Source organism: Lagopus leucura, unplaced genomic scaffold (assembly GCF_019238085.1).
Source record: "Lagopus leucura isolate 7727_CA_CO unplaced genomic scaffold, USGS_WTPT01 Super-Scaffold_100009, whole genome shotgun sequence".
NCBI classification, from domain to species: Eukaryota; Metazoa; Chordata; class Aves; order Galliformes; family Phasianidae; genus Lagopus; species Lagopus leucura.
Window position 1 is genome coordinate 2,876,944 of NW_024962266.1, and position 20,606 is coordinate 2,897,549.

At 46.4% G+C, this 20,606-nt stretch overlaps 2 protein-coding genes across 9 annotated transcripts in view; both read right to left on the bottom strand.

Moving 5' to 3' along the window:
- Positions 1 to 158: 158 nt before the first annotated feature.
- Positions 159 to 10,931, bottom strand: SERPINC1 (serpin family C member 1). The gene is made up of 8 exons (XM_042873069.1): positions 10,843 to 10,931; positions 7,039 to 7,196; positions 3,435 to 3,816; positions 2,150 to 2,365; positions 1,744 to 1,881; positions 1,261 to 1,654; positions 892 to 956; positions 159 to 665 (listed from the first exon to the last, which is right to left on the bottom strand). Exons 3-8 carry the CDS (start codon positions 3,813 to 3,815, stop codon positions 492 to 494), a joined length of 1,368 nt encoding a protein of 455 aa, XP_042729003.1. The 5' UTR covers position 3,816; positions 7,039 to 7,196; positions 10,843 to 10,931; the 3' UTR covers positions 159 to 491.
- Positions 8,873 to 20,606, bottom strand: part of RC3H1 (ring finger and CCCH-type domains 1) — a 57,665-nt gene continuing 45,931 nt past the window's right edge. For 3 of the 8 annotated variants that reach the window (XM_042873058.1, XM_042873061.1, XM_042873066.1), the window contains 3 exons: positions 19,183 to 19,353; positions 18,455 to 18,570; positions 12,392 to 17,375 (listed from right to left, as the gene is read on the bottom strand). In XM_042873058.1, the coding sequence (XP_042728992.1) occupies positions 17,222 to 17,375; positions 18,455 to 18,570; positions 19,183 to 19,353 (441 nt within the window). In that variant the 3' untranslated portion in view covers positions 12,392 to 17,221. Of the gene's footprint in view, positions 17,376 to 18,454; positions 18,571 to 19,182; positions 19,354 to 20,606 lie in introns of all 8 variants that reach the window. The other 5 variants (XM_042873059.1, XM_042873063.1, XM_042873060.1 and 2 more) reach the window with 5 other exon arrangements.

The window sequence follows — 20,606 nt, forward strand, 5'->3', positions numbered from 1 at the left end:
CTCCTCCACCCACCAGCTGTACGCTGCAAAGCTGCAGAAGATGGCCCTGGCCCAGCATTGGTTGCTTGGCTGCTGCTGCTGCGACTGAGGAGTGTGGGAAAGGGCATGTTCATTGAGAAAGGGAAGGTTAAGCCTAGGAAGTGACTTAGTGAAAAGCGTCCGTTCAGAGATGAGTTTATTCCATACAGATCTATAGGCCTTAACGTACTGGAGGATCAGTTACAGTTTGATGCCTGAGAGGGAGGAGGGGTCGGATGCAAGAATGCCAGTGATACTGGAATGGCTGCCATGAAAATACCAGTGCCATTATTTAAGAAAAAAAATAAATCAGCTTCCTTTGAACGAGGGTTGGAGCGGGAGAAGGACGGCCCCTCCCTGCAGCTGGCACCAAACAGTAATACAGCCACCCCAGCACAGCCTGGGTTGCATGGCAGTGCCCTACCATCCCTTTCCCAGGGGCAGGGAGGGGAATGGTGAGGCTCGGACAGCCTTTAGGAGCAAGGATCAGATATTCTGCCCATGAATATAATGGTGTTGAGGGCGGCTTCCCGGATGAAGAGCAAGAAGGGCCTGTTGGCCTCAAAGATAATTCTGTTCATGGGGAAGGAACGGCCAGAGATAAGAACAGATGTCGCTGCTGACGCCTCACTGCCTTCTTCATTCACCTACCAACCAGAAGAGGAGGAGGAATTAAGACACAGGCATTATGCAGCATTTAGAGGGCTCTACATCCCTCCCCACCAATTTGAAGCACGAGGATGCACTGTGCTTCAGTGTCTCCTTGTGGAGACAATCTGTGTTAGAGCCACAGTCTGTTACATTTTTCCTGTTATGCTTCATGCTTTTAAAAAACAAAAAGCAAAACACATCCTGGGACAAAATGAAGCTTACCTCAATGAAGGCTTTGTGGAAAGCCTCAGATACATACAGGTCTGTACGGCCCTCTGCAACTATACCTGAAACCCAGAATAACAAAACAAGGAAATCAAAACCATGTTTGGAGACAGGAGCTCGAGATGCAAAACAGTCCCTCCCTTCATGGACAGCACTGAAACCCAGCAGGCACATCTGCCCTAAAACGAGGATATCCTCCACCAACTGCATGCAGTGGATTGCTCAACTCCTGTGCCCTCAGAGCTAAGCAGGGCTGTGTGCCCAGAGCGAGGGCTGAGTGCCGAGTCCCTCAGTGGTGCAGCATCACTTAAACGTGCTCAGTGTTCTTTTCCTCGCAGGCAGGTTGCCCCCACCCTCACACCTCACCTGGCAGCTTGGCGTTTTCTGGACTGAAGAGATCTTCCAGCCCCATTTTTCTCAGTTTCTCCTTGACGCTGAAGCTGTCCTCGATGCGGAAGCGTGGCAGGGACACAGTAAGGGAGACCTCCCTCATAGAGTTGATCCAGTCCTGCAGCTTGTCCGACGTCAGGTCTCGCTCCACCTCCACCAGCGGCGTGCCAGCTTTGGGCAAAACCAGCACCATGGTGATGTCGTCCCCTTTGTAAGGCAGCTCCAGCACCTGGACTTTGTCCTCCTGGATGAACGCATGGCGGAACCTGGACTCCTGGTACATGATGGGGACTTTGCAGGTCTCACCGTTGGCTTTGTGAAATAAATCCAGTCTCGTGTTTGGAGCTGGGAACTGTGACTTCCAGTGCCCCTGACAGGGAGATGATGAGGACAAAAGCAAACATGAGCAACGTCGCTGCCCCTTGGAAATTGGCTGCTCTCCAGCTTTGTTAGCCGTACCTTAAAATAAATGGTGTTGACCAGGACCAAGACAGTGAGCTCATCGATACCTTTTTCTGGGATCACTTCTGTAATGCGTCTCTCTGTCTTATTGGCTACCCACTCGTTTATGATCTGCCTGGAAAGCTCTGGCTTCTCCTGAAAGATGAGACCAAAATAGCTTAAGTGGAAGGTTATAAACACCTCCCAAGGGAGGACACTGTGCAGCACAGCACCGTTTAGAAAGGAGAAGCTGGGAAGTGACTGTGGTTACAGAGCTGGGACAGGAGAAGCTGCTGTCTGTCTTCACCAGTGTTCCCTGTGCTGAGCGTGGCACTCCCTGCAGCAGGGGATGGGGATGCAGCAAAAGCAGGACAGGGAGGAAAAAAAACAAACAAACCAAGAATCTCAAGCAGTTCAAACTCACTTTGAAGTTCAACGGCCAGAGTTTGGCTCCGTAAACTATTTCACTAATGTTTTGGTAAGTCTCATTGAAGACCAAGGATTTCTCTCCAAAGAGACGGTTTGCTGATACTAGCTCTGATGACTTGTTGGCTTTCTTGTAAAGACGGCAGTTGAGCTTGGCAAAGAAGAAGTGGACCTGGTCAGACGTCTTCTCTGAAATAGTGTCAAACTGGAAGACCTGGAGGGGCCACAGAGGAAAAAGGAATCCATCAGCAGGCTCCTGTGCTCCAACAGCAAGTGGTGATGTAGCTCTTGCCCTCTGCTCATCCCCTAAGGCACAGCCTTAGAATAACAGAACCACAGAATATCCTGAGTTGGAAGGGACTCAAAAGGACCACTGGGACCAACTCCTGGCTCCACACAAGGACCACCCAAAACTCAGACCCTGCGTCCAACAGCATCATCCAGACACTTCTTGAACTCTGGCAGCTTAGCGCTGTGCCCACTGCCTTGGGGAGGCTGTTCCAGTGCCAACCACCCACTGGCACAGAACCTACTCCTGATATCCAAACTGACCCTTTCCTGAATCGACAGCAGCCTGGCCTTTCCCCATGAGAGCCCTGCACCAGGTGGGCATGGCACTGATGGGGCCAGATGCAGCTCTTGGGTCAGTGCAGGCCATGGGAAGACTTGCAGGGTTTGCTCTAATCCTGTGAGAATGCCAAAGGCTGCTCCTTCCCAGGAGTAATTCTCATGGTCTGTTGAGTAATTCTGCTACTCGTTATCTATTTTCAAGTATGTGGCAATTGTTTTGAGGGTAGATTGCAGCAGCACAGTGATTTTTTTCTATTCTGTTCCTAGCTGTCAGCTGGAAAGACAGCTCCAATTTGTCAGCTCCTATCCATCTCAGGGCTTCAGGCACAGAAAATCCCATAGCACATTGCTTATTATCTGTGGCATCACTTCCTATGAGAGGCAGAAGTGGGTGTTACCAGCCCTTCTCTAGGGAAAAGGAGAGTGTTGGGAGCACGGCCCAGGGAGAGAAGGGTTCCTGTCCCACAGCAGGGGCTGCCCACAGAGGAAGGCACACCTCAAGGTTTTGGTGGCTCCTTGCAGAGCTGGAACCCAAATGAGCTGAGACCCAAGCAGCCTCCTGTGTCCCACCTGACAGCTGCTTAAATAAAAGCATCCCCTCCCATGCCAGCTGCCCTGGCCAGGCAGCCCCCAGCAGCCGCTGGCACCACCGGCTCCACAGCCTTCCAGGCCCCAGTAGCAGCAACAGGGAAGGCTGAGGAAACGCCACCGACCTCCATGAGCTGCTGCAGGGTGTCACCACACGCCCCGAGCTTGGTCATGGCGAAGGCTGTGGAAATGCTGAGGGGAGACAGGAAGATGTTCTCCTCGTTGTCCTTGGAGTCGGCCAGGTGCTTGTAGAACACGACGGCGAAGCGCGAGTTGGCTCTGGACAGCTCCCAGACACGGGGGTTGGTGAACTCTGGGATCCTGCCCTTCTTCCCCGGCTCCAGCACCTCGCTTTCCTGGGGCTTCTTCTCAGGGTTGCGGTAGATGCAGATGGGGTTCACTGGGATGTCGCGGGGCTTCGCAGTGCAAATGTCTTCCACGGCATAGCGTACAGGGGCAGCCATGCCCCAGAGGCCGAAGAGACACACCATGAAGAGATGCATCATCCTGGAAGCAGAGAGTTTGCTGAGTGTGTGCCCGCCTGCCCAGGGAGCTCCCAGTGCCCCCAGCCCAGCCAGCATCGGGACCCTCATGGTCCTCCTCCCATTGCCCTCCTGTAGTGCAGCTATGGGATGTACCGGGACAGCCCCAACAGGGCAGCACACCTCTGAGCACACCCTGCTTTTAGAATAGCACAATGGAAATAGTGCTTTCCTAGAGCCACAGGTGCCCTTTTTTAAGCAGACCTAACAAGCTGGTGCAAAAACAGACCAAAGCTCTGATCATTCTATGGGGAAGGCGTCAAAGTCCGCTCTGAACTGCATTCACATCTTTGCTTTGTACAGACCCTGCCCTGCTCCCTCCTGGGGAAGAGCTCCGTGCCCCAAGCTCAGCAGAGGAGCGCCCTCAGACACAGCGCTTTGGATGGTTTCCTTCCCTTTTTGCTGGGGAGACCTCCTTCTCCAGCTCTGTTTCCTTCCTTCCCTCAAATCCTTCTGCCCTTTCAATTTTGTTGGTGGTGCAGAGTCCGGTTGGAGGCCTATAACTAGCGGTGTTCCTCAGGGGTCTGTGCTGGGTCCGGTCTTGTTCAACATCTTCATCGATGACCTTGATGAGGGGATAATGGCCACCCTCAGCAAGTTTGCCGATGATACGAAGTTGGGAGGATTGGCTGACACGCCTGAAGGCTGTGTTGCCATTCAGCAAGACCTGGATAGGCTGGAGAGCTGGGCAGAAAAAAACCGGATGAGGTTTAACAAAAGCAAGTGTAGAGTCTTGCATCTGGGGAGGAATAATTGCATGCACCAGTACAGGCTGGGGGATGACCTGCTGGAGGGGAGCTCTGCGGAAAGGGACCTGGGTGTCCTGGTGGACGACAGGCTGGCCATGAGCCAGCAGTGTGCCCTCCCCCTCTACTCTGCCCTGGTAAGACCTCATCTGGAGTACTGCGTCCAGTTCTGGGCTCCCCAGTACAAAAAAGACAGGGATCTCTTGGAAAGAGTCCAGCGGAGGGCCACGAAGATGGTGAAGGGCCTGGAGCATCTCTCCTATGAGGAAAGGCTGAGTGAACTGGGTCTGTTCAGCCTTGAGAAAAGGAGACTGAGAGGGGACCTGATCCAGGTCTATAAATACCTAAGGTGTGGGGGGCAGAATGGCGAGGCCGGACTGTTTTCAGTGGTGAGTGGAGACAGGACAAGGGGAAATGGCCAGAAACTGCAGCATAGGAAGTTCTGCACAAACATGCGCAAGAACTTCTTTACAGTGAGGTGACGGAGCACTGGAACAGGCTGCCCAGGGAGGTGGTGGAGTCTCCTTCTCTGGAGATGTTCAAGACCTGCCTGGATGCCTACCTGTGCAACCTGATGTAGGGAACCTGCTTTGGCAGGGGGTTGGACTCGATGATCTCTGGAGGTCCCTTCCAACCCCTACAATTCTGTGATTCTGTGATTCTAGCTGTGCTTTCACGCCCACCTCAGCCTTGCGCTGTTCTAACTACTGCAGGAAGCTCAAGCAGGGGATACACATCCCACCAGCCCCAGCAGCACATTACTGGGCACCCTAGGGCTGATAAACACTGCATCCTAGAGATGTCCTCTGTGTAACTCCCGATGGGTTTGCTCATGTCCCCACGGCTCCTCTGGAGGCAGGCATGGGGAAAGACCCCATGTGCCCATCGCTGCAGCCACCTTGTGCTGCTCCTTCAGTGGCAAAACTGAAGGTTTTTTTTAACGGCCACTGGAGCTGCCAGCACCCAGCAGGGCAGCACAGGGTGACGCACGGAGCTCTGGGTTCTTTCACAACTCCCTGCCCGTGCTCTTGTGCAATGGCTGGATGATCTTCCAACCCAGATCAGTCTGTGACTTCATCTGGGCTGCAGTTCTTCCATGAAAGCAGAAATTACCTCATTTGGCACTGGGGCTGTACCGAGCCTTGGGGGCCCTCTCCAGCACACTGTTAGTGCAGCAGCAAGCACTGCAAGAGGACGTGCACAAGATGCTCTTGCTCTTGAGAACACGGCCTCTCTGAGTGGTAAAAGCAAACATACTGTTGCAAGAATATGAAGGACAGATGCATGGAACAGCTGCAGCAGCACAGAACGCAAAGCCTGAAAGGGGTGGGAAGTCAAATAGACTGACCCTGCAAGCACCATGGCAGGCAGGAGGAAGGGAAGCACTCTGGCAGTTGGGAGCACTGCAGGAAGTGGCACTGTTCCCTACTTCCAGCTCCTGCAGGGGAGGGAGCTCAGCCCCACACCACTGCACTGCATGCCCTGCAGTTGGTGCTGAACATCCCACAGCTTGTCCTGGCTTTAGATTCCATCTGTTCGGGGGGGGATGTGAGATTTCACACTCTTAGCCCCTTCAATCTGATGTATCAGCTCCTTGGGCCATCCCAGCCCCCCAGCATACCCAGTGCACACACACACGGCGGGAGAGGAACACAAGACCCACAGGGCTGCATGCCGTTCCACTGGCTGGGAGCTGCCCTGCTCCCCCAGCAGCTCCTTGGGCCTCCCTTTCATACTGTCCACACTCCACGCATCAGCTGGAGGGAGTCCAAAAGTATTACAGCAAATGGCTGCCTGGGAAGGGTTACTGGCAAGGAAGAGCACACAGAGGGGGAAGGGCTTGGCTGTCTTGTTTCAGTCACCTCTGTGAGAAGCACGGAAAACCAAGGAACAAGTTGCTGATTCAGCTAAAAACCAGAGGGCTCCATACAGATGTGGGGACCCCCAATCCCACAGCCAGGCTGCAGCCAGCACAGCCCGTGTGTCCCCCCACAGCTTTGCTTTCATCCCACAACAAGCGTTGCACTCAGCCCTGCTACCTGCCCTGGCAGTCCTGCAGCACTCCTCTGAGCCCAGTAGCTCAACCTGATTAGAGATCAACAGAAAACCCTTCCCTACTGCTCCCCTCCCCCAGACCGGTGCAGAGCAGACCAGGGCTGCTCCTACGCAGCCAGGCCAGGGTTGGTGCTCACCCAAGACAACCCAGCCTACAAAGCGGTCGCCACAGCATGAAGCAGTGCCACAAAGAAATAAGATGAAGCACAGTCCATCAGTGAGCTGGGCACAAATTGCTCCTCGATGGGAACTGTGATGTTCTAAGCTCCCCATGTCCTGGGCAGAAGCCCCACGTCCAGAGCAGCAGCAGCCTGAGTTCCTTCAATAGGAAAATGGAGCTGTGATTCGGTTAAAAACAAAGCATTAGCAGAAGTGGTTTCTCTTACCCGGCCTGGTGCCTCCAGCCTCCTGTGTTCTGGATGTAAATGCAGATCCCCAGGAGGACAGGCAGTGCTCAAGCCCTAGGCTCCCAGAGCAGCTCCACACTGGGCTCCAGCAGCGGGCAGGATGGGGGCAGGATGCTGGGGCCAAAGGCTGATGACCGCTGCAGAAGGTTAAACAAAGAGCAGGAAAACAAAAAAGCAATGTTTGGCTTGAAAGAGGTTTTAAAGTTCAATCTGACAAGGGAAAGTTTGACCACCTACCCCTTACAAACGTAAGGTGCCTTCCTTTCACACAAAGGTGCCTTCCTTTCTTGCCAATAAAAAAATTAACTGCTCGTGAAAAAGTTTTCCAGAGGTCACTAAATCCCAACCCCTGAGGTGTCTGTGAATCTCACTCTGGTACCTCATTGCTCAGCAAAACGCAGCTCTCAGGAGCAGCGCTTGTGCTCCCAGGCTGCAGAGGAGGGCCTCCAAAGCAAGGCTGCGCTACAGCCCAGGGCCATAAGCAGCACCTGGAAACTGGCTGTGCCCAACAAGTCAGTCTCGCACACGTTCTTGCTCTCACCCATCCTCCAGCAGGGCTGTCTTTGTCCAAAGTGAGCACAGAAGCCACACGGTGCCCTTTGAGCAGCACCCAGCAACTCCAGGCGAGCAGCGCACTGCAAGGAAGGGCTCAGCTGTGCTGCTCACAGTGCTCCCAGCAGTGCTGGTGTAACCACTGAGGTAAGGTCTGCTCACAGCCCCGGAGCCTTCAGAAGGGATCGCCTGTTCTCTGCTCCCAGCACAGCAGCGTGCTGCACCCAAGCAGGGGCTCTTCATCCAGTGCTGAGGGGTAGCCTCTATGCCACGTGAACCAGGGGCAGGCACCCACTGTGTTCTGCACATCCCACGCAGCTCAAGCTACGGGATTGAAGGCTCACCAGCGTGATGAGGCACAGCAGCAGTGCAGCTACGCACTCACTGCAAACAGAGGCAGAACGTCTAAAACAGAGCAAGGGAACAACTCCTTTACGATGGTGGCCCTATTAGCGGCGAGGCTAATTGCAGAATGCAAGAAGATGGCAAGCTGGGGGCTTCCTCTAAGAATTTATTCCCAAACCTAGCATAGGGCTGAAGGGATCCATCAGCTGCCCAAGCCATACTCCACAGGGGAGCTGATAAATACCTATCTTGAGTGCAGTAGGTAAGTGGCAATTTATTGCGGGCTCAGCTCAAACTAACAGCTCAGCACTGGCTGGGCAGAGCCACCCCTGAGGAGGCCAGAGGAAAAAAAACCAGCAGGTTTCCCCAAAGCTCCCTATTCCGTTCCTTTGATCAGACTCTGCAGCAATTCACATCTTCTTTTTTTTTTTTTACAAGCAAACTTCCACAGAAGTTCAAGCTGGTTTTAAGTGTACCTGAACATCCTTGAGCCCTCAGACCAGTGGGGAAAATGAGAAAGGGAACCATTGCCTGCAGAAACACCCAGTTTCCACATGATTGCTTACCAAACACAACTCTCTTCATAGGAACTGAATGTCTCAAGTGACCCAGTGAGAGGCCAGCTGTGTGACTGCCCTAAAGGCAGTGAGGACAGCATTTGGTGCTCACTGCATGCTGGACCTCCAGTCAATTAGCAAAATAGGTTATGTTGAACATTCTTTCTTGTTGGAAGGAGCGACCTGGCTTGCAGGCAGGCAGAGAACAGACAGCCCGTAGAAGCAACTGCTTCTCTGCCATTCAGCATCTCTCATGCTCCAGGCCCAAGGAGAACCAACACCTTGGTCTGAACCCATACGCCATCAGGACAGCACACCCAGAGGAATGCACATTCATCCGAGACAGAAAATGAGAGATATTTCAGTGTTCTCCATTAATCTATCATTTAATATAAATGCTGACAGAAAAGCAGATAAGACCTTGTAGACACTTCCATCTATTTACAGACCAAGTAGTGAATCACCACCTTTCCACCAGCTCAAGCGTTTGTTGGATCTGCAACTCAAAGGACTCTCAGACACTGTGAAAGCAAGGTGAGGCTGAGCCAGCTTGAACAGGGAGAAAAGCAAAGCAAAGAGAGGAAAGGAAACAGCATTTCAACATAAGGCTTCTTTGTCACCATCATGCACACGCAATAGGTCTCCGCTTCCTTACTCTTTAACACAAGTGACACGTAGGCTCTGTACTTTAAGAAAGAAACAGGGAGACAAACACTGACTTTCAGACCTCTGGACCTCCCTCACCTTTTGCCTCCTTCAGCCCGCTCCGTCCTACTGCAGCACAATACCTGGCAGGCTGTTCTTCCCACCATAAGAAGTCTATTGCAGGAGTAAAGGCAGTCAGATACAGCGACCTCTTCTACTCCTTTTGTCACCTGGGTTTTCCCAAAAGGCAGGAAAGTACCTCATGCTTCAAGGAGAGGTATTGCAGTGCCTGCAGGCTCAGTGTGTACAAGGCTTCCAGCTTCCCCTGAACTTGCAAAGAATTCACTTGATGGAACTCTTCTCATAAGCTCTACTTCATCTCTACTTCTATCGAAAGCGTCCCGATAGTTACACACAGCACATATTCACAAAATCACTCCAACAGTCAGCCATCCACATAAGGCTTAAGAATTATTATTTTTCAATGGGAAAGCGAAGCAGGAAAGAAAGAAAAACAGGGGGAGGAAAAAAGCAAGAAAAGAACCAGCTCAACACATGGGAATAACAACGCTTTGTTTAGCAGTGACTTATGAGAACAGCAGACAAGGAATTTCACTTATCCAAAATCCTAAATAAATTCAAGAAATAGTTCATAACCTGACTCAACAAATCTCATGGTCTCCTTTATTACCTAGACTATCCTTTTTATTTTTTGTTAAATATACCTCTGCAGGGCACAATCACATACAATCAATACGATTGGAAAATTACATGAGCTCTATCCCAAGCATATATGCACCAATGTTAAAAAGTTATTTAAAAAACCAAACAAACCAAAAAATAAACTCCACCCAAAAAGGTGATAATGACTGCAGTATGTCTCGGGGAGACCGGTACAGAACTAACAAGATCAAAAAAAAACCAAACAAACACCTAGGCTTACAAAAACAAGAGAAAAAAAGTCATCTATAGAGAAATCCCACAACTGGAAGCAGATATTTCCAAGAGGAGCTGGGAGCTGTTGCACTGACCGTCCTGTAACTCTTCCTCTCTCTTCTCACGAGCGCTCTGCCTCACCTCTTCCTCCCCATAGCAACAGCCTACAATGAGGAAGGAGCTCCTGACACGATGTTACTGGGTGTAGAAAACGGGGCAAATAATCAAGCTACAGCACAGTTGCTAAGCTGACTTCAAGGAAAGCTCCTCTTAGCACAGAGGCTGCTTACACAGCAAGCAAAGGCCAAAGGGGTAACGGGAACTCCTTAAAATTGGAAAAATCAAGCCGTTTGGTGTGCTGGGTTTGCCCGTGTTACAGCAGCTTCCTGCAGAAGGGGCTGCAGATAAAAGGGGCCAACTGTAATCTCTGGAGCAGCTGTGATGCATACAGGCTTTCCACTCTGTTGCTTTACACATTTCTAAAGTGCTGCTACCAAGTTTTATTTTAAAAAGCTGGAAATGAAGAGGTCAGTGCACACGTCCAGTTGTGGGATTCATCCAGTACACAATCTGGTCGGATGCCAAAGACTTGTGAGTACGGCCTGCCACAGAACTATCCATAAATCCATTGAACAGTACAAGGAAGCAAATCATTTCTTAAACATCAAATACTCCACAAGGTTGTTTTTTGTTTTTTTCCTTACATATATATTTTCTCCCATTCACATTTCATACGTAACCCCATTACCTGTAATGCGTTGTGTTGTTATTTTTTCAGAGACACTGCACCACCTGTTACTTCTGTTTTTCTCAAGGATGTGTTTCCTTCACCTGAAGCTGATTTTTCCTAGAACTCTCCTGTTTCCTGGAGCAGGAAAACATCCAACTGTGTGCTGGATGCAGCCAGGCACCTAAACTGCCCAAAATGCTGAACACTTGGCAATCTGCACTAAAATCATACGCCAACTCACTGATTGAAATTGCAAATTTTGCAATTTCAATTTGCAAAAATTGAAATTGAAATTGCAAAGATTGACTGGGACAAATAGTTAATTATTTACGTTACTAAGCTACAAGACATCCAATTTTGATTACTATGGTCACAGATTTTTAAGCTTCTAATGACTGGGATGTTTCTGATGTAGAAAGAAGAGGATGCAGAAAAATCCAAATTCCCACATGCTCTTTTTATTAGGAATTTTCAGAAAAAACTGCACCCTCTTAACTTACAACAGCGTTCAGAGTTTCCACCACTCCCTGTTACTCTTGCCATAAAAAATAAATAAATCAGTATTAAGTTTGTTCTCCTTTCCCTGCTGCTAATCAAGACCCTACCTGCATCACAAGAAGTGCCTCACAGACAGTGACAACACTGAGCTTCCTCCTACACAAGAGTAACGATCATTTATTAACTAGGTAAGAGGACTCGGCTGGGATAACGTTCCCCTGAACTGTTTACTTACATAACTTGAGCTGATTTACTCTTCAGCCTCTTTCTTCCTCCTTTCAGTAGGAGTTAATGCACTTGATAACAGCTGAGTGTGGAAAACAGAATCCCCAGTGCAGTGTTTGACATTCCAAGCTATGCTTGATCTGAGAAAGATCAATCTGTGCTACGCAGACTGCGTGCTCGGGTACTGCAAGCAGCAGCCATCCAACTTCTAGCACCAAGGTCTGACCTCACTCTCCTCAAATTCAGACTTTATGCAAGCAAGGCAGATGTCTTTCTAATTCATGTCTAAACTCCTTTTTAAACAACTCAAGAACTTTGCTTCCTTTTTTTCACCCAGGGAAATTGATCTGTTGTCATACAAAAGGTTAAGCTGCTGACACTTGATTATTTTTTTTTTAGCTCAGAGTAGGAGGTGATGTTCTGTAAAAACGAACGGTGACCAAATCCGAACATGGCAGTGAAGTCATAGAAACAGCCAGCCTTGCTCTGTGCTCCTTCTAGCTATTCTAAGACAACGAATACTCCATCTGCACGTGGACACACACAGCACTTGCACGCTGCTGATACGGGTTTTCTTCGTTCCTCACTTTAGAACAGGGAAGGTGAGTCAGCACTCCTGCTGCTGAGCCTCCTGACTGTTAGCTCTGAATTTGTTGGACCATACAAGTAGGCGTGAAATAGCTAGTTTGTACTGCACTCCTTCAGGAAACTATCCTGCAGTTTGCTTCGTTATGGTTCAGATTATAAGTGGAAATGGCAGCAAGGAGTTAGGCTCCTCACAGATTTCTCTCTGAACCCAAAAACCTGAGTAACAGTCTGCAAGAATTTAAGTTAGGCAGGGAAATGCAAGTGAACTTTTATTTTTATCAGTGAAAAGCCTCCTTCCTAGTCCTTTCCAAAAGGATTCTGCCTTTTTTGCTGTCATGAGACAAGGTAGTCGTATGAGTTTGCTTTTTATCCATCTAATTTAATGCTAGTTTGATGTACCTTTTCAGTTCCAAAGGGCTCAATAGCTCAATAAATCTGTTTGTAGCACAGATTTATCTTTTACTGCAAATAAAGATAATTCAAATCAGTATTCAAGTCAATTTAAACTAAGACAAGGCTTCTTCAATTACACAAAATTTCTGTTTCTTCTCCCTCTCTAAATGAGCCACTCGAGCAGCTGGGAGGGCACACAGGAGACAGAACATGTCAGAATACCCCAGACACATCTCAGTACATGGCAATTTGTATGACTACACGGAATGATTTTCCACAACACAATGCATGGGTAAGGCTTGACAATTGTGAAGATTTTAAAATTTCTGTTAGGATAATACAGTCAACTCACAGAACCCTACAAAGATTTGACAATCAAATGGCTACACCAGGAAAAAAAAAAAAAAAGTGTAAAGCACAAGTCTTTGGCTCTCCTTTAAAGAAAAACAGCAGTTTACCATGTTTATACAGATCCCTCGTTTGCCTACCAGTAGGGGCAATATCACATTTGTGCATCACTGAGTAATAACACCATTAGAAAAGGCAACTTCACAGAAGTTATTGGCTAAGCGAATTCATTTGAATGCTCTGTTTTGAGGCAGCAAGCTGTCACTGTTACACAATCAGGGAGGGTGAATGGGCAAGCCAAGAAGGAAAGAAAGGAAGGTATGGACAAGAGGCAGAGAAGAAGGCTCGAAGGAAACAAGACAGAAAAGAAATTGAGGGAAAGAAGGGGACAACAGTACTCCGAGTTTTGAAAGGTGCTCTGATAGTAAGGAAAAAGGTGCTGTTCTAAAATGGGACAGGATACAGTAACATACAAAAGGGGCAACTAAGTATAGATTTCTCCTATATAGAGAACTAGGGCGTATGAAAGGATGCAGTGATGTTTCTAAGAGAAGAAAGATACTGATGGTACAGAATAAACCAACATCACTTCTACACTGGCTGAATCACTGACACACTGAAGCTTAACCTACCACCTGAAGCTTCCCATTCTTGGGGGGAGAGGGAGGGTTGTCCATGCTGAAGCTGAAACTCGGGTATCAACAACTGTCCAAAGGTGTCTATTGCAGGAGAAAATCCAACCTACCTACGAAATGATGCTCTTAACACCACTGTAATACTATTCCCTCTTGCTTTAGTAGGAGGACTGAACCGCTTTACAGATCAGACCAGCTTCATGCAGGTGCACACGTATTCCTGTACAACTGGGGCCATGATGCGGTATAGGGTTGCTCCAGGAATTGTCACTCTCTGGTTACATACTGCAACTGTCAGTGCCTTCACTGCATGTATAACTACCTGCTCTCCCAGTTTTTTTTCATAAAAAGTGAACATTTTAGGTGCTGCTTTCAGAAAGAATTAAACACATGCACCATACATGGCTGTTTGACTGTCTCCTCAACTAAGCTTTTCCAGAGAAACAAGGAAAGGGCAAGAGGAGGGGGGAAATAACAAAAATCAATATTGCTGGTAGATATTAAACAAACTATTTAACAAGCCAAACTATAATACTGGGCAAAGAGGCCATTCACCTGGACACATTGATCACAACAAGGACACCACGCACAAAGTACAGCACGGAGAGCAGGACACAGGAGAAGCAACAAGAGTAAGGTCTCCTTTCTAATCCATGTTTTGGAAGCATTTGCTATATGTAGGCCAGCAGAGGCAATCTGAAAGATTTAATGCTAACCTCCAAGGAGCAAAAGCAAAGAGGAAAGAGGGAGTGATTCCTAACGTGGAAAGGAAACTAGCTGGCAGAAGCAATAAAAGGTAAAACAAAGTTCTCTACTCCTCCAGATTTTCTTACTAGTGTTGAAAAGGAATCTGTAGTTCCAAACATAACCGTTTTTGAGAATTCAGTTCACATTAAAAAAATATTGCAGTAAACAGAAGATACCTTCTGGGCTTGTCCTCCTAGGTGAGAATATTGCACTAATTATCTCAACAAAAACGAGCTCCCTGTGCTGATAAAGACTCAGCAGGAAGAAGTACACTAATTAAAACCAAGGAAGAGCAGGCTGACCTGATGGTGGAGCCCTGCGCTCGAGAATGGGAGGACACAGCGCCGTGCTGCGTCAGCCAGCTGCCAAGCACGCTGCCAGGAACCCGTAGCTCCTCACCACGCTCAGAGCAGAGAAGGGAGGAAACAGACCTACCAGGCTCTAAACTGCATCAGCCTCGCTCTGCTCAGTGCCAAGGGAACGGCTGTGCTGCTAGGCTTCAAGTAGGAGATGCGGATGGATGGGGGCTGGCAAAGTTGCAGCGCCAAGATGATTCTTTGCCAAAAGTTAAGAGGGGTTTAAAAAATAAAAGCATGCTTTAAAACTACTGCTAGCAGTTAAGAGGCTAAAGCTCAACTAAGAGCAAAATAAATATGCGTGAAGATATGGAGATAGATGGGTGTGTGCTGAAAAATGCCTTTATTTTCACTCAGTGCTTCTACCTCCCAGATATCTGATCACAACAGCTGCGCTCATGCGAAAAAATTCTTAAAACATACCCAATATATATACAGATATAACTATGTATATATGTATATATATATATTTATATATAAATTTTTATTTAAATAAAAAAGAAAGCTCGAATCCCAAGCCAATATGTGTATCAAATCCTTGACCAGCCAGGTCTGTAGGGCATAATCAAATTCAATGTGAAATAGTATACAAACGCGGTGCCTTGACTGGGCAAATTAAATAATTGCTACTCAAAAGAGTCTTCTGTTTGGACTCTCCTACTGGTAGGCAATAGTGGGACTGTATCCCCTCCCACCCCCCATATTTTGTTTTATTTAACAGTATGATGAATGCAAAGCTTAGCCCAAGGTTGCTATGACCTCAGCAGGAGTTAAAGTTAAGGAAAAAACAAACAAACAAACAAGAAAATTATTAACTCTTGCTTTACCCAACCAAAGCAATGCAGTAATTTATTACATAACCAGTGCTTTCTGATTTAGTAGTCTAACCCAGAAAGAAAATAACAGGCCAAGAAGGTGCAGAGGGAGCAGCACTTCAAAAATCAACCTCTATGAAGTTCTTCATATGCAGGGTCTCACCCTAGTGCACGCCAACAAAGTCAAAAAATGTGCAGCAAGAACAAGTCCCTTGTTTCTTTAAAGAAAACAGATCTAGAAAGGCTCACGGTTCCTCCAACTCACGCTTACAAAGCATCTACTAGAAGCAGCACGCTAGGTCTCAAACCAAATTTACTTTCCACTATGACTGACAGGATCAGTGCTGCACCTGAAGTGGAATTTTTGATGCAGCTTTTCTCCTCTAAATAGGCATCTGGGAAGGATTCAGTGCAGCAGCGACAGACAAACCAGAAATTGATTCTGAGGTCTGTGACACACAGAACCTAAACAATGGGAACTTTACAAGAGAACAAACAATTCTCCTCTGTTTTTGAGATATGACCATTGCTGATGTGCACAAATCAAAGATGACCATCTCTGTCAGTGAAAGGCACTCAAAACGGCATCACAATTAAATACCTGATGTGCCACTGAACAGAAAAAAATAATCAGGTCATAGAAGAAATTATTATATGTTTAATAATAAAATAACAATGAAGAAATAACAAAGGCAAGGATTGCTGAGAGGGAAGTGCACACGAAAGACCTGTTTCAGAAAGCAGAGAGGTTAATGAGTCCCTCTGCATTAACCTCATTGTATGCACTTTGGACAAGCTTATTTTAAAAGCGTAACGAGAGTGGGAAAAACAACCAAGCAAAACCAACCTAACACTGGGTGACCAAGTACAGGCCAACAGTTCACCTCCAGTTAACATCCTTCCAGCAACTGCACAGCCTTATATTCTTCCTGCTTGCTATTTCTAGAGACCTTGCCTCACTAATGCTGCACAACCCTGACTGGATAGTTCAGTCTCTCTACTGTGAGCCTCAGCTGCCTGCATTCTGCTGAACTCTACCAAAAAAAAAAACCCACCAGGACAGCAATCTTCAAATAAAAGTACTGAATGTTGGACCTATCGTTTGTTCCTGTTCTGATCACACATGCTGTGCACAAGCTTACATTTGGTCTGCATCTGTTGCACTGAAAAAGATTTTGTCATATTTAAACTTAAAATTACTTAAACGAGAAAAAAGCTGGGCTCAGTTCCTACAAACAAGGGGAGAAACTGTTCTATGAATTTAATTCGCTGCACATCTTCTGACACTGCAATCCAGAGCTACTCTACAGCCCACATTCCCTGTTTACCTTTAAATCATACAAAGGAAATGGCCAGGTTGTTATATAATAGAAGTGATAAGGAATTACGCACTGGGTATGTAATAATACCAAAAAAAAAAAGAAAAAACCTACTTCATTAAGATCATACAATTAATCAAACAGAGTATATATATAATATCTTATTTTTTTAAGCCCTGGGACCCAAGGCGTCCGAAGTTATTAAAATAAAGTTCATTCACAGAACAAAAACAAATTTAATTTGAATTGCTTGCAGATACTGCTAATTTTCATTTTTTTTTAATTAAAAAATGCGTTAATGTGAACTATGTGCAGGATTTGTTTCTAGTATTTGTGTTTGTGCACATTGCCTCTGGACCTGCTGCTCTGCTACGGCTGTTGCTCCTGCGTTTCTCCAATCACTCCTGGAATAAAACGTGACGGAAGCTACCAACACCCCAGCAAAAGGAACTCTGGGGTACGCTGGCCTCTCTTCATGGAGCAGATGTGGGTGTAACACCCATTCTCTGGGAGTCTTGGCTGTCTCCTCCTCCCTCCGGGTCCTCTGACAGGCTGAGAGATGCTGCCTTGTTTGACAGGAGGCTGATGTTTTCTTGTGTCAAGGCTGATCCATTTGGAACATCACTGCTGGAAAAGTTGTGAGGAGAAAGGGGATGAGATGAAGAGGAGAAAGGGGATGAGATGGAGTAATTATTGAGCTTTGAAAGTTTAAGCGAAAGGATTTCAATACTTGTTGCAGCACCTCAATAAGCAGTTCTGAACATGTGTAATCACAAACCACGTACAACAAATAGGCTGTCTGCTACACTTCAGATCTCATCAGGAAGACATAAGATTTTACGAAAACAAACAAAACCAAATGCCTTTAGTATTCTAGATAAGTTCTGCATGATACACACATTTATTCCAGAATATTTAACATGCATGGATGTATGGAAATTGTTTCTGTTTCATTACTTTCAGGGTTTTGTACTAAAATAGCAACTGAAACAGTTTCCCCTTTGGAAGTCTCAGTCTAATGGTGCAAAGGAGAGCTAAGAGTGGATATAAAAAGCGTGGACTTTCATAAACTATTGAAAAGGATGCATTTTCTGAATAAATATGCAGATTCCAAACCACATGCAGCATTTGAGCTTTTCTGATAACATCTGAGTATCTGCAGATACTTGTAGCCAGTGAAAACTGTAGATTCCCCAGCACTGCCAGCCAACAACTTATTTCAACTGAGTATCAAACTAATTCCAGAATCTACATTAAAAATTATTGCCTTCTAATAAAAATGAACTTGGTTTCAAAGCTATGTACTATTCTACACAGCACTCAGGTTACAAACCGGGATGGAATAACTTCCCCCTCACATCTGGAACATTTATTTGAAACTAAATCAGCAGATAAAGATTTCTTCTACTCTCACTGTGCATTTCCCACTCCCCCCTATTAACCATCCAATATTGACTAGATGAACTTCTGGTCTGAAAAATACAGCAGTTTTTCTGCCATGTTAACTACCGTACAGCGAGCTACCCATCAGCTGAAATGGCCCTTAATTCACACTTGCACTACAACAACTGGATTTGTACAATCTTTTCCTAGCAGTTGCTTCCACATCAGAAACATGAGGCAAGGGGTACGTATTTATATAACAGTCTGACCCCAATTAAGCCATTCCCCTGTTGTGCAAAGAAAGCTCGTAATATTCATGTTACCTGAATGCCAGTGCGAGGTCCTCAGCTGGAACCTTGCTTTGTGGTTCTAATTGTCCATTTTCTGTCTGTTTAGTGGTGCCCAGTTTGTTTTTTATATCCAGTGAAGACTGGCTTTCCTTTTAAAAAAAAAAAAAAAGGGGTGGGGGGGAGAAGAAATAACTCTTAACATGGTGTTAAAAGAACCTGAGACTTTTTCTTTGGGATCAGTGATGAGTGCCTGTAAATTGGAGTTGCAAAGTGCAGCCCACAAAAGCCATGAGACAAGAAAAGAGACTCAGTAAGATATTCTCATCATCTCAGGACGCAGTACTTTCTGAAAGGAAGGGGTAATTCTTGTAAGAACAAAGACCATAGACTGTAACAGCACACAGACCACTGAACACTAGCCTACACCTGCAGGAGATGTTTCCTGTACTAAAGCAATTTACACAACTCACAGCACAGTGATCTTGGAGACAATTCATATTTTCAGCAAATCCAGCACCACGCTCATTTTCAAACAGCAACAAAATAAAAGCAGAGTATTTTGAAGTGGCTCAAATTCAAATCCTTTACAAAGAATCACAAAACTTCTCTGGAGGTTTCGAAGAATCAAGAGGTGAAGAGGGAGATGGGTGACTCCAGCTGTTGGCAGCCAGCAGAGAGCCATTTTACTGGGGTGAAAGGGCTGCAGGCAGCTACACAGCCCTCCACTCCGCCTCTCTGCCTCCCAGCCCCACAGCACTCACCATGCTCAGCTCCCGGGTTCTCTTCCCAATTTCCCTTTCCACCTGGTGTAGCTCCAAGCTCAGCTGTTCACTTGAGATCATCCCAGGCCACTTGGGAGGTGGGGGTGGGGGCTGTGGTTGGCCTGCCAGGGTAGTCGCCTCCCTCTGCAACAGCAGCCTGTTACTAACAGCCTAAATGCATAAAGCCAAGCACATACACAACTGAGCACATGGCACAGCAAGCACAAAAAGGGCACTAGGCCATAACTCTGGAGTATTGCTTATTTGTAAAACCAAGACCTTCTCACTCCATGCTTAACAAGGTCCCACCTGAAATAATTTCAGTGCAACTTCAAGCATCTCTTCTACATACAGACATATCTTTCCATTTTTGAAGTGTTAAATACCTTTTACTGTAACAAATTTGCATGGATATTCCCTGCATGCCTCTCCCTTCCTGAAAGTAAGGTAAAGCATAAGAGCAAAAACTCTTTTGTGAGCTACCTGGTGAGAAAAGATAAGAGCAGATACATAAACCTGCTGCTTTGTTTTACAGTGTAGAATTTATCACACCACCATGTTAGAGTTCAGTATATATATAAGATAATGGCATATGTCATTCTCTACTGACCCAGGTAAGGAAGCACAGGAAGAGAGAGGGTCACAAGACTGTAGTCACAGGTTATCAGCAGCCAAGTTAAAAGCAGTAACCAAGTCAGCCACTCCAAAAATCTGTTAACATCTGGGAATGAGTTCTGTGAGTTTGTGCTCTGCATTTAGACACTGAGAACTGCACCATCTACTCACAGCCAAGCATATGGCTGGTCTATAAGTAGAGGTGCTCATTAATTTGACAAAAAAGAAGCAAGATAATCTAGTTATTTATGCTCAGACTTGAATTTTAGTGACTGTGACAATGTGGTAACAGGCAAATTATAAAGCTTTCTGTATTACAAACATACTTACAATTTGAAGGCTGCTGTTACTCACAATAACCCATGAGTTCCAACAAATCCAAATTGTTGGATTTACCATCCATTATGGTAAAATCAAAGTTCAAACTCAACTATGTAGGATTTAACACTGACACAACTGCAGTAACAATGAGGAGGAGAGGCAGGCCATTCAAGGGTTTTGAAAACTTTCCAATACTCTTCCATTATGGCAAAAGTAGACATGCAAAATTTTGAACAATCTCTTGTTCCCAAACAAGAGCACGAGAACACAAGTTACGTTTCAAGTATCTAAAAAAATACTACTTGTAACTGCTGCTGCCACTTCAAATTTGTCAGCTGTTACGACAAATCAGCAATAATCCTTCTAACTTGACACAAGTTCTCACATAGCCATAGCTTCAGTAGAAACTGCTAACAACTCACTACTTATAGCAATTCCTCCTGCAAAGACAACTGATAGGAGTACTTGCTGAGGAACTTAGAATAGTT

Excerpts from the sequence above, each read along its gene's own strand:
- SERPINC1 (XM_042873069.1), bottom strand. The coding sequence starts at position 3,815 with ATGATGCATCTCTTCATGGTGTGTCTCTTCGGCCTCTGGGGCATGGCT. Across the intron at positions 2,366-3,434 it reads CCCTGCAGCAGCTCATGGAG|GTCTTCCAGTTTGACACTAT; the intron begins GTCGGTGGCGTT and ends TGGCCCCTCCAG. Across the intron at positions 666-891 it reads TCCACAAAGCCTTCATTGAG|GTGAATGAAGAAGGCAGTGA; the intron begins GTAAGCTTCATT and ends TCTGGTTGGTAG.